This window comes from Ruditapes philippinarum, unplaced genomic scaffold, assembly GCF_026571515.1.
Source record: "Ruditapes philippinarum isolate M1 unplaced genomic scaffold, ASM2657151v2 ctg1632_1_1_1_1, whole genome shotgun sequence".
NCBI classification, from domain to species: domain Eukaryota; kingdom Metazoa; phylum Mollusca; class Bivalvia; order Venerida; family Veneridae; genus Ruditapes; species Ruditapes philippinarum.
In genome coordinates, this window is record NW_026855767.1 from 193,366 (window position 1) to 205,757 (window position 12,392).

Below are 12,392 nucleotides of genomic sequence, written 5' to 3' on the forward strand. Positions count from 1 at the left end.
TACTCACTATTAAGATAATTGAGACGCCATGTACACAAGGCACAAACTTAATTACTTAACAATGCACAAGATAAGATTTTATTTCATTCCGTTCATTTACTTTTTCACTCATTTTTGTAGTGTATTTTATGTGTTTTTAATTACAATAACTTTTAAAATTATGTAGATCTATTTATGTTTTTAGGCTTTTTCTTCGTAGACATACAGTATAGATCTACTGCAGTAGATACTGTTTATCTAAAAAAAATTGACGAACCTACTGCACGGCGGGAGTTAACGACAATCCTGAATTACACCAATCTAATTAAAATATACATGGAAGAAATAAGTAGATCTAAACTTTAGTCAGATTGGAATTTCACAATCGTCCAGGAAAAAATGTCAGCTGGTTTCGTTATTGTAGAAAAGTTATGTCCCTTAGTTGACAATGATCCATTTGTAACGTTAATTTGGCAACGTCGATCGGAACTTTGTAAAGAATACTGTAGCGTTATCAATGGCACATCTGGGTAATAAAAATAAGCAGACTTATTTTAAGATTGATTTAGACACGGATTTATATTACTATTTCCAAACTGGATTTATACTACAGTAAACAGAATGATTTCGGAATATGAATAAATAATGTGTTTACCAAAAAGACTTTTCCTGTCAAAAATTTCTGAGAAAATGTAAATCTACATGTACTAAAAATGTAAATATGCATCAGAAGCGGATTTTAAATGGTTTAGTAACTGTATAATGGTTTTCTAGTTAACGAGCAGATTGTGTTAACCAGCTAAAAGTTATTGTGACCTTGATTTTGGGCATCCATGCTGAAATAATAGGGCTCTCCTAAGCTTAGATTCTACTAAGTAAATGTGATCAGCCTTAAGTGCTTAACTGGTATAGTTAATTAAAAATGAATTTTTATTTCACTCTCTTACCAAAAAATGAATGTTAAACATCAATATAAAAAAAACAAACATGCATGATCAAGTAAGAATACAATTTCGACATTTTTCAATGTTTTCTGGCTCCGTAATTCACTTGTCCACTGACAACTGCTTGTCTACCAGCAAAAAATCCAGAGTCTTGCACAGCACCTGTCTTTTAGGTCACTCACTGACTGTGACCTTGACCTTTGAGTGTCCAAGTCCAAATAATAAAAGGGGTCACCTATGTAATAAGGTTGATCAACATACATAATCCTTGTAGTGGTTGTAAGAAACATTGGATTAAATAAACAACATTTCATTGATCAATCAAGGTACCAATACAGTAAGTTAGTCCTGGCTTCCATAACTTTATATGTCGCTTTTATTTTGACGTTGCGACAGTAAAGGTCTAGCAATACTATAAAACCTGTTCGCTGAAGTATCTTTAGCTACCAATAAGTTTGCTTTACTTTAGTTTACTTTATTGACATGTCTAAAATCATACAAAAATGTTATAAACAATAATTCAAGTTTTTTTCTTTCACATGAAACAAAAATTATTGCAGTCAAATTACAAGGCTGACAAGTGTCACTTATAGAAACTTATAGAAACTGTATAATAGAACTGATCAGCTTTTAGTGGCAATGGATAGGTGTTAGTTATTTTTAATTAAATAACAGTAAGAAAATAGCTAATTTTATATGAATATAAAGAGGTTCTGCCTATTTAAGTTTAGAGCCAAGTCTGAAGTAAGCATGACATACATGTGCTTTACTTAAAATTTGCAGAACCACCTCTGAATAATGCTTTGAAGGATGTCTCCTGGTTGTTGGGCAAATGGAGATCAGAGAATGGCCAGGGAATATACCCAACAATTAAACATTTCAAATATGGTGAGGAAATAGAGTTTACACATGTAGGCCAACCAAATTTGCAATTTAGGTAAGTTGTGATGGCTTGGTTTTATAACAAACCAGTTTTGCTTGTTGTTTTACAATTGCACATAAGTGTATCTGTCTTTCATCTTTTCTCCAGTTCTTTTATTATACCTCAGTGTATGGTGTCTACTGTCTGTGACCATGAATGATAATGGGAATGACCTTGGATCAATTATTGCATCAAAAAATTTTATGATTTTTTCAATCAGCACTGCAGTCCTCACCTGTTAGAATATCTAGGGCCATCATGGCTCTCCTGCTTTTCTTTGGGTCAAAATTGGCCTTGTCCTTTAATGGTTAATTTGAACAAGTGATGTACAATGTCTTGATTTCTGTAAAAAGAGCCAAGACATTATGTTTGTAGCATTGTAATGTAAATGTTATATAAATCTTGCTGACATTTACGAATGCCCACACACTCTAGGGTCACTTTATTACCTTTTTCTGAGCAGAGAAATGCATTTGCTTAAGCGTGATGTTTGTCCTCATTATGCTGATTTCAAGTATACTGAAGCAGGTTTAAATTTGAAATCTTTTAAAGTCAGTGTTTCTTTCCTTCTTATCACTGGCGCAATAAATTAATTTCCTGTAACTAATATATCTATTTTCACAGTACTAATGTCAAAATTTACCCAATGACACTAAGAAATCCAAAATATCAAATTGTTGTATTTTGTCAATTTGAAGGACTCGGAAAAGATCAGAAAAACATGCAAGTTCAGAGCTTACATATACATGAAGTTGAAAATGAAGCATCAAATAGAGGTCCAGTCTAAGGCCAATATTTTAATGAAATGTGAGATTCATAAACTTCCCTTTTAAGTTACATACATGTACCTATATGTCAGTTGGACACTATTTATGGATTTATAATAGAAATAGAATTTCTCCTCTGAAAATTTGGTATCTAACATTATCATTCAAGTTATACAAATTTTGGACAAGGAATTTGCATACACAAGGTCTTCAGTTTATATTAGGGATAAATTTGTTTCGGAAAAAGTTACATAAATCATGGCTGAGGGGTAAAAAAGGACTACCTAAAGATTATTTTATTAGATTGACTTTTTATGATGTATTAAAGTAAGTGAAATCTTAACATAGAATAGCTCTACTCAAGTTAAAAAATGTATATGAATCATGGTGCTTATATATTTGCCTATTTCAATAGTATGTAACTTTTCTTTGTAGCTCTTTTACTTTTCCGACTATGCTTTATGTAAACATATGTAATGTGATCACCAACCTCGCTAGGGACCTTTTTCCATGTACTCATATATGTTATTAAAGTTCTTTTTCTCTTAAACTGAACCCTAAGTGCATTAGATATAATGATATGGATCTTGTAATATAGCTGGAAAGTTGCCATATGACCTTTACTGTGTTGGTGTGGTGCTACATGTATGTAAAACCCAAGCTGAATCAACATATGTGCTAAAAAGGGAAATAACTGAAAATCAAGCAATAAAAATAAATCAAATTTTTTCAGTATGTGACAGTGTCTATTCTAGGATTTGAAAAAAAAGGTGGGATTTTTTATCTAAAAGTGAGAATTTATTACATTTGTTAATTTTTTCCCCTTCTTTCTGTATGTAAAATTTCCCCCTGCCTCTGAAAAAATAGTGGGTAATTCTCAAAAATATGGGTGAATCCCCCCATCCCCCCTCCTAGAATAGACACTGTACAGTGACTGCCCTGGACAAGTGACACTTAAGTTAATTCTTGCATTTTGTCCATTTCTGTCTAGTTATTTGTTTGGGTCGTCAGACCAAACAAATAATGGTAGCTAAATTTCAGACTTTAATGCTGTTAATTGCAAATGCCGAAAGTAGTCCGCTTTTTTGAAGCGGTAACTTCCCTTTATATGTACACTAACGCCAAAAAATTCAGGGGAGATCACTGCGTAAAGATGGTCAAGTGACAGGCGCATTAATTTTCAAGCAAAATAATTCCGGAATGGTCGAAGATTTCTAATATTGTTTTATTCTTTATATATACATGCTTATAGTAAGCTCCATGATTATTTATATCTGTGTTAAACAACAGTTAGGGTCGTTACAAACCCTAATTTAGAATAATATGGTTTTCTTCAGGACGTTAACAGATTAATTCACCGTGGCCGAGGGGTTTGCGCGCTCGCTTAGGAAGCGAGTGGTCTGGAGGTCAAATCCCAGTTAATGCAACTCTTTTTTTTTCAAATTGTTTAAGTCAAATAAACATTGGATTGAATATCAGTGTTGCAATTAGTCTTATAGCCAATTTACTACAATTAAAACGCTGGAAAGCATTGGTGGCACTCTACAAAAACAAATTGGTTTATAATCTCACAACCTGAACCTTTCTTACATTCTGAGACCCAAACAAATTCAGCGCCTTCTGTGCTTTGATTTTGTATATAAGCAGGCTTTCTGTTGGTTTGTTTTCTTAGATAAATGACAAATTCATTTCCATGTACATGAGATAGTACTTATGATTTGCTTAAGGCAGCACCCCCCAGGAATTTTATTTCCCAATTTCTGAAAAATTAAAAGTTCAGAATTATTTTACAAATAGACCCTAAAATAAAGAATCCCTAAAAAATTGGGTTTTTAAAGCACCAAGCACAATTACGGCAAAAAGGGGGGTTTTGGGGGGCAAAATTTTTGTTGGGCCAGCTAAGGGGGTTTGGGGATTAGAGCCTGTTCCCAATGGAATTTTTTAATTTAAAAGAAAGTAGGCATAATTATCGAAAAAAACAAGCTTTTATTTTTTTTTTACTTTTCTTAAAATTTTTAAGGGTTCCCTCAAAATAGATAAAAAAAACAGAATCCCTAAAGAAAGGGGCCCCAAAACATTTGGGAGGCCGGACTTTAAGGGGTGTTTTTGCAGCGGTAAAATGGAAAAGTGGGGAAATTATTTGTCCAAATTTAAACGAATTCAACCCTTTAAACCCTGAAAATTTTATTTTTTGAATAAGTTGGGTAATCTGCAAAGGGATTTTAAGATTTAATTATCTTAACACATTTATTTTTGGCCCCTGTTTTTTTAATAGGGTTTGTTTTAAAATTTTTTTCAGGGTGTTTTTGGGGAAACTTTGGAGCAAAGAAACCACTAAAAAAGGAAAATTGGCTTTGGTTTTGAAATTCAGCCTGCACAAACAATGTTCTCTGAAAATTGCTCAAAAATTAGGTGAGTTTTACCCTAGAAAAGTAAAAGTAAAAAACAAAGTTAAAATTTCAAGTAATTTTTCCATCTCATCTTTTGAAGTAAAAATTTTGGTAAGAACACTGATTATATGAAATTTTTAGGGTCACCTGTTCCCCCAAAGTGACAAGGGGGAGGGGTTTTTTTGAATTTTTTTCCGGTCCGGGCGTCCCTTCCCCCGTCGTCCGCCCCCCGTAAATTTTATTTTAAAAGACATCTCCTCATAAACCACTAAGCCAATTTCATCCAAACTTCACAGGAATGTTCCTTTGGTGGTCACCTTTAAAAATTGTTCAAAGAATTTAATTCCATGCGGAACTCTGGTTGCCATGGCAACCGAAAGAAAAAACTTTAAATATCTTCTTTTAAAAAAAACCATAAGAGCTAGAGCTTAGATATTTGGCATGAAACATCTTCTAGTGAGTGTCTACCAAGTTTCTTCAAATAAAAGCCCTGGGGTCAAAATTGGCCCCGCCCCGGGGGGTCATTGATTTTCCCTATATGCATATAGTAAAAACTTAAAAAATCTTCTTTTAAAGAACCCAAAAAGCTAGAGCTAAGATATTTAGCATGAAATATGTTCTAATGGGTGTCTACCAAGTTTGTTCAAATAAAAGCCCTGGGGTCAAAATTGGCCCCGCCTTGGGGGGTCATTGATTTTCCCTATATGCATATAGTAAAAACTTAAAAAATCTTCTTTTAAAGAACTCAAAGAGCTATGGCTAAGATATTGAGCATCAAACGTGTTCTAAAAGGTGTCTACCAAGTTTGTTCAAATAAAAGCCCTGGGGTCAAAATTGGCCCCGGCCCAGGGGGTCATTGATTTTCCCTATATGCATATAGTAAAAAACTTAAAAAATCTTCTTTTAAAAACTTAAAAAATCTTCTTTTAAAGAACCAAAAGAGTTAGAACTAAGATATTTAGCATGAAACATGTTCTAATAAGTGTCTACCAAGTTTGTTCAAATAAAAGCCCTGGGGTCAAAATTGGCACCGCCCCGGGGGTCATTGATTTTCCTTATATGTGTATACATAGCAAAAACTTAAAAAATCTTCTTTAAAAAAAACCTAAATAGCTAGAGTTAAGATATTAAGCATGAAACATCTTTTAGTGAGTGTCTACAAAGTTTGTTCAAATAAAAGCCCTGGGGTCAAAATTGGCCCCGCCCCGGGGGTCATTGATTTTCTTTATATGTGTATAGCAAAAACTTAAAATCTCCTTTGAAAAAACCCAAATAGCTAGAGTTTAGATATTAAGCATGAAACATCTTCTAGTAAGTGTCTACAAAGTTTGTTCAAATAAAAGCCCTGGCCCCGGCCCCAGGGGTGTCATTGTTTTAACTATATGTGTATAGTAAAAACTTTTAAAAAAAAATCTTCTTTTAAAAAGCCCAATGAGCTAGAGCTTAGATGTTTAGCATTAAACATCTTCTTATGGGTGTCTACCAAGTTTGTGCAAATAAAAGCCCTTGGGTTAAATTGGCCCAGCAACGTTGGGGGGTGGGGGTGGGGGTTGGGGGCCTATATACAGGTGAGCGACCTCAGGGCCATCATGGCCCTCTTGTTATGTTTAACAAGCAGTAGATTGTTTTCATTTTTCACTTCTTAGATAGTAAGATGGAAAATATATGATTTATCAATACTATTAACCCTGTCATGCATTATTATGTCTCCCCCACCTCGGGGGGAGACATATTGTTTTTGCCCTGTCCGTCCGTCCGTCGGTTCCGTCTGTCCATTCTTTCGTTTCCGGACGATAACTAGAGTTCCTTTTGACCTACAGCTCTCAAACTTCATAGGATGAATGGTCTTATTGAGCAGATGATCCCTATTGTTTTTTGGGGTCAGTAGTTCAAAGGTCAAGGTCACAGTGACCGTTGGTCAATTTCTCGTTTCCGGATGATAACTAGAGTTCCTTTTGACCTACAGCCCTCAAACTTCATAGGATGATTGTCTTATAGAGCTGATGATCCCTATTGTTTTTGGGGTCAGTAGGTCAAAGGTCAAGGTCACACTGACCGTTGGTCAATTTCTCGTTTCCGGATGATAACTAGAGTTCCTTTAGACCTACAGACCTCAAACTTCATAGGATGATTGGTCTTATTGAGCAGATGATCCCTATTGTTTTTGGGGTCAGTAGTTCAAAGGTCAAGGTCACAGTGACCGTTGGTCAATTTTTCTCGGTTTCCGGATGATAACTAGAGTTCCTTTTGACCTACAGCCCTCAAACTTCATAGGATGATTGGTCTTATAGAGCAGATGATCCCTATTGTTTTTGGGGTCAGTAGGTCAAAGGTCAAGGTCACAGTGACCGTTTGTCAATTTCTCCATTTCCATTCCTGTTTCCATTCACAGTTATTCTCAGCAGTGGGGGAGACATGCGCTTTTTTACAAAAGCATCCTCTAGTTTGTGCTTGTTACATGTATTTTACAGGTGTTTGTGAGTTAGAAGAGGGTGAAGTTAATGGACAAGAGCTTATAACAACATCACATACTGTTGGCAGATTATCATTTGGAAAGGACCCAGTCACTAAAAGGTGAGTTTTTAGGGGATTAATTCCTTTGGGTTTAAACATTTATTCTAAGGAAGCCCGGGCAATGGGAAATCAACAAATTGTCCTTTGGAAAAATTTTATTAAATTTTTTTTGAGATTTTTAAACAATGGTTTTAACCCGTTTTTTTTTGTCAATTAAATTGGGGATGTGTCATTACATGTATAAAGTAAAGGTACAAAAATCAGGGTTTTTTTTTCCATATTACTTTTTTAAGCTTGAATTTAAATGTTTTAGTTGTTCAAAAAAGTCACAAAAATTTTTGTAATTTAAATTAAAATTTGGGTTTAAATTTATTTTCCCCTGGGAACAGTTTGGGGCTTATTTGATTTTTAAACAGAAACCCTATTTACTTTCGGAATTTTCACAATTTTCATAAAAAAAATTCACATAATTTAGCTTTAAATCCATACCCAAAGTTTAAATTTCTTTGGGGTTTTTTGCAAAAAAATTTTTTTTTTACATTTTTTTTCAAATGGAAAGTAAAAGTTTTTTACTCCTATAAATTTAAAGGGACTGGTCAACTGGGTTTTTGTAGTTTACCCCAGAATTTTTAAAACATGAAACCAAGGTTAAAAATTTTAAACGTGCATAAATACATTGTCTTCACCTAAATGGGAACTGTTTCCTATTTGGACAAAACGCATCGGTGTAAGAGCTGTTGCATTGCACTGTCATAAAACATCTGAACTATCTATTTGTTAAACTTTTAGAAACTAAAGTTTTGTATTTTTCTTTTGAGATGATTTAGATAGTGCTGTGACGACAAAGTTCTGTAATAGCTGACTTTAAGATAGTAAAGCGAGGTCACATGTGTGCCGTTTTATTTTGGTTTGATTTGTAAACTGATTTGATGCCTTTAATGTCTCATCTACTATGTTTATGTGCAAATCTGATGTTTTATTGTTGGGCATTTGCTTATTAAAAGTTAATATATCTCTTAATCGGGATATAATTAATTAATGTTCAAGGCATTATGATAAACCGTTACGAGAAACACTGTCTATTTTTTAAAAGGGACACATGGTTTCAGATTCCTGGCACAATATGACATTGACTAAAGGGTACCTGTCATGTCTCAGTATAAAACAAGTACTAGTACAGACGTAATGGAATTTTTGTTTAATACCGCTTCCCCTTTCATTTGTTATTATTTTGAAGGATTTCTATAACAAAACAATAAACTTGATGCCAGCATATAGCCTGGTCAGATGGACATTCAGGCTGGTCTGTTGCTACACTGGTCTGGTGGCATATGTAAGATATTGCTGCTACTAGTAGTGTTCATCTGTGCCATTTATACTTTAGCTAGCAATTATATACCTGTTTATTACCCGTATACCTTAACAAAGTTTATTCCTTTATCAAAGTACTTAGAATATATTTAGGCTTTTCTTTGGGCTTTGACTCTGGTGTTATCTGTAGATTATCATGTAAACTTCTGTTGGCTTTACCATGTGTTAAATATAACATGTTAAGTTGTTTACATAAGGATCTAAGATTTATATGTAAGCATATGTGTACCAATATTTCATTTCTCTTTCAGATAAAACGAACATTCCGTAGGGAAGGTGATTCACTACAGCAAATAGTTGAGATGGAAACGGACCAAACTGCAATGACAGAACACTTGAGAATAACATATAAGAAAGTGGATTCTTAAATGATTTTGCCTTTATTGCTTTACGTTTTGATTGATTGTGTAAAAGTCATTAAGAACAACAATATATGTATATATATATATATATATATATATAGAGAGAGAGAGAGAGAGAGATTTTACTATTCATGTCAGCATCAAACTGTGATAAAAAATATTTGTACTACCCCACTTTTTGAGAGAATCCATATAGACGCTGCTTTAATATTTGTTAATGACCACCATCTTCATTTGTAGGCAGAGAAAACAACTCTGTTATATCTTTTGACAAAAATTGTGTGATGTTTTTATTTTCACATCTATCTACTGCTTTGTCCGTGTACTCCAAAATTTGGTTTGGATTCATTTTTAGCAATCATTAAATGGACTTCTGGAAGCTTAACTATCGAGAGCAGGTGGTGCATATCAGCAGGATCAGCTGGCTGCGTGAAAAAAACTTTGAGAAATATAATTATTAATAGTATATGGCATTTCCTGTCTGTCTGTCCTTTTGCACTGCACCATAAAAAAATGGCTTATGCCATTTTTATTAAACACAAAAGGAAATAGCCCTTTGTTCCAAAACAGTTTCATGTCTGTTTGTCGGTAGACAATGCAGGATAACTTTCTAAGGTTGTGTTTATATTTTGCATATAAGGTTTATATCTCAAAAGAAAACAAGATTTATATTTTAGCTCAATGAAGACCTACTCACCCCAGCATCTGAGTCAAGATTTTAGCAGTAAAATGATTTTTACTACATGTATAACTTCTTTATTTTTAAGTATCAACTTCAAATATATGTTCCTTATCTTCAACCTCATCATATGTGACAAGGTTCATAACTCTTCAAGTTTCTTGAAGCAATATTTTTTAGAATTATCTCGCCTTAAACTTAGAATTTTTCTTTAAAATGTTATTTTTACTCTAACGTCATTCTTTCATAAGGGATATACTTCCGATTTCAAATATTAACCACATCATATGTGACAATGTGCTTAACCCTAGCACCAATATTTTCACAACTATAACCCCATGAATTTAGATTTTTCTTAAAATGTTATCTCTTACATTGTACTTTTTCTAACTTCTTCAAATTTCAAGTTTGATTGTATAGTATTGTAAATGTGTGTTTTTTGAGCTCTGAGAAAAATGCAAAAATATGAATTATTTAAATATTAAAGAAGTGTAATTTTTATATGAGAAAACATGGATTTTGATGGTTGTTCCTTCAGAAGTAAAAAACATAGTATAAGAATGTAGAATTTGAATAATTAGTTTTTACGGTAGAACAATATACATGTAGTTGGACATCGGAATGAATTTCGTTTACGGACATGAAGAGAGCCAAATACGGCCAGAGGCGAAAAGTAAGGTAACTGTTTATTATGCAAGTGATCTTTTATACCTTAACTTTATTAAGGCAAATGGCCATATGATCCATGCTTTTAAATGGATACAATGGACGACCTAGTATTTGAACCGTTGGCGCATAGCGAAAATACAGAGGTTAAGGCACCTGTAATAGCTAAGAGTATGACAGCAAGCGTGAATCCTTACTCGGAACTAGATTTGACCACGCTATCCGCGGTTCCACTGTATATTAACTACGATAGGCAAGTTCACGCATATGGAGAATATATCATTTCTTCAACATAGTTATATTGATAGCAGTACATTAAATCAGTTGATGGATCTGTCATATGTCAGGCTGATAAAAGTTTCATTATTGAAAATAGCCAGCCCATATCAAATCAACACTTCTTCACCCAGTTAAACAGTTCGCTTCCAAAAGACTTAATATATAGACAAGTTATTGAAAATGACCTTCGGTGATGAAGGGAATATCTCAAAGTAACGCAATATATATCGAGGGAATATCTCAAGTATCGCAAAGGGCGAAGAAATCGCATACAACTAAGCTTGAAAACTGCCCTAAGAGAGATACTGTCATGCATTGCATGAATTCATTAATAGTAATGATCCAAAAGTCATAATTGCCATAAGAAAATGAGAAATATTAAATCTGAACTTGTTGAGGATGTCCCAACAGAATGCCTTCCAAAAACGTTGCTCATTGACATTGCTCAAATGAAATCGCAAATTGGAATGGGAAAACTTGTTGCTGATGTGCGTGAGTTAGAAATACGAAGAACTCAAGATAGAGAAGAAATTTTTTTCTTTTGAAAGTTTGAACGCCACCTATCGACTGAAAATCAATGCTCATGTGCAAGAAGTACTGAATCTGTGGCCGACAAATCTTAGGAACATAAGACAAATTGTGTAAACGACCAAACCTCGAACAAAGTTGATGAACAAAACCGCATTGAAACAATAATATATAGGAAAGACGTCCCTTAATCAATAAATGAGAACACACAAATCAATGACCATATACCTAAAAATGCATGGAATGTTTCCCCTAAGGACTTGTGGCTCTAAGTACCAAAACATCTCTAATTATCAAAACGCGTACAAAACTGACCAAGAGCCCAAGCCTGTATTTAGAAAGTGTCAGTAATAGGCAACCGTCCTTCAGTCATGAAATTAAACAGCATAATCAAAACAATACGGAAAACCAATCTTTCTTTGAAAGTGTAAAATCTCGCCGTACTCGGCGTTATTACATTGGCGGCATTGACAGGCGTTCCAATAACGCAGGATTGACATATTTCTATGATATGATACAAGTAGAGGTTTTGATGATAAAGCATAAAGTCGCAAGATAGATACATTGTATCATAAATATTAGAAACAATCAGTTTTAATTATTCGCTATCAATAAAAATATACATGAAGGACATGCAGTATGGTAAGGAACTCCACAAGCCTAAAAAAATAAAAATTATAACAAAAAGGTGAGCAGAAATGGCTCTCTTAATTCATAGTTGCTCAGTACAGTCTTGTGTGCTATGGCCTGGGACATCACTGAAGTGTTAAGAACTGTAGACTAAAACCATCTGTCTGATTAAATAGATAGTGATAAAACTTGACAATAATATTAACTACTCTTCTCGCAGTGCTGCCTAGTTATAGTAACTAACATGTCCCATGCCATGAAGGAAAGTAGATGGGGAGAAATGAAGCTCATTGTTCCAACAACTTAAATGATTCACTCTGATAGAATATCCGGCAGATTTTCTCTATTAATTTTGTACATG

The 12,392-nt window shown here is 33.9% G+C and overlaps 1 protein-coding gene across 1 annotated transcript; it reads left to right on the forward strand.

The window, feature by feature from the left end:
- Nucleotides 1-274: 274 nt before the first annotated feature.
- On the forward strand, nt 275-10,439 carry LOC132744303 (peroxynitrite isomerase THAP4-like). The gene is made up of 5 exons (XM_060732969.1): nt 275-509; nt 1,707-1,860; nt 4,912-5,024; nt 7,474-7,575; nt 9,137-10,439. The coding sequence occupies exons 1-5, from the start codon at nt 497-499 to the stop codon at nt 9,253-9,255; spliced, it is 501 nt and encodes a 166-aa protein (XP_060588952.1). The 5' UTR covers nt 275-496; the 3' UTR covers nt 9,256-10,439.
- Nucleotides 10,440-12,392: the final 1,953 nt, after the last annotated feature.

Excerpts from the sequence above, each read along its gene's own strand:
- LOC132744303 (XM_060732969.1), top strand. Across the intron at positions 5,025-7,473 it reads GAAAATTGCTCAAAAATTAG|GTGTTTGTGAGTTAGAAGAG; the intron begins GTGAGTTTTACC and ends TGTATTTTACAG. Across the intron at positions 7,576-9,136 it reads AAAGGACCCAGTCACTAAAA|AGATAAAACGAACATTCCGT; the intron begins GGTGAGTTTTTA and ends CATTTCTCTTTC.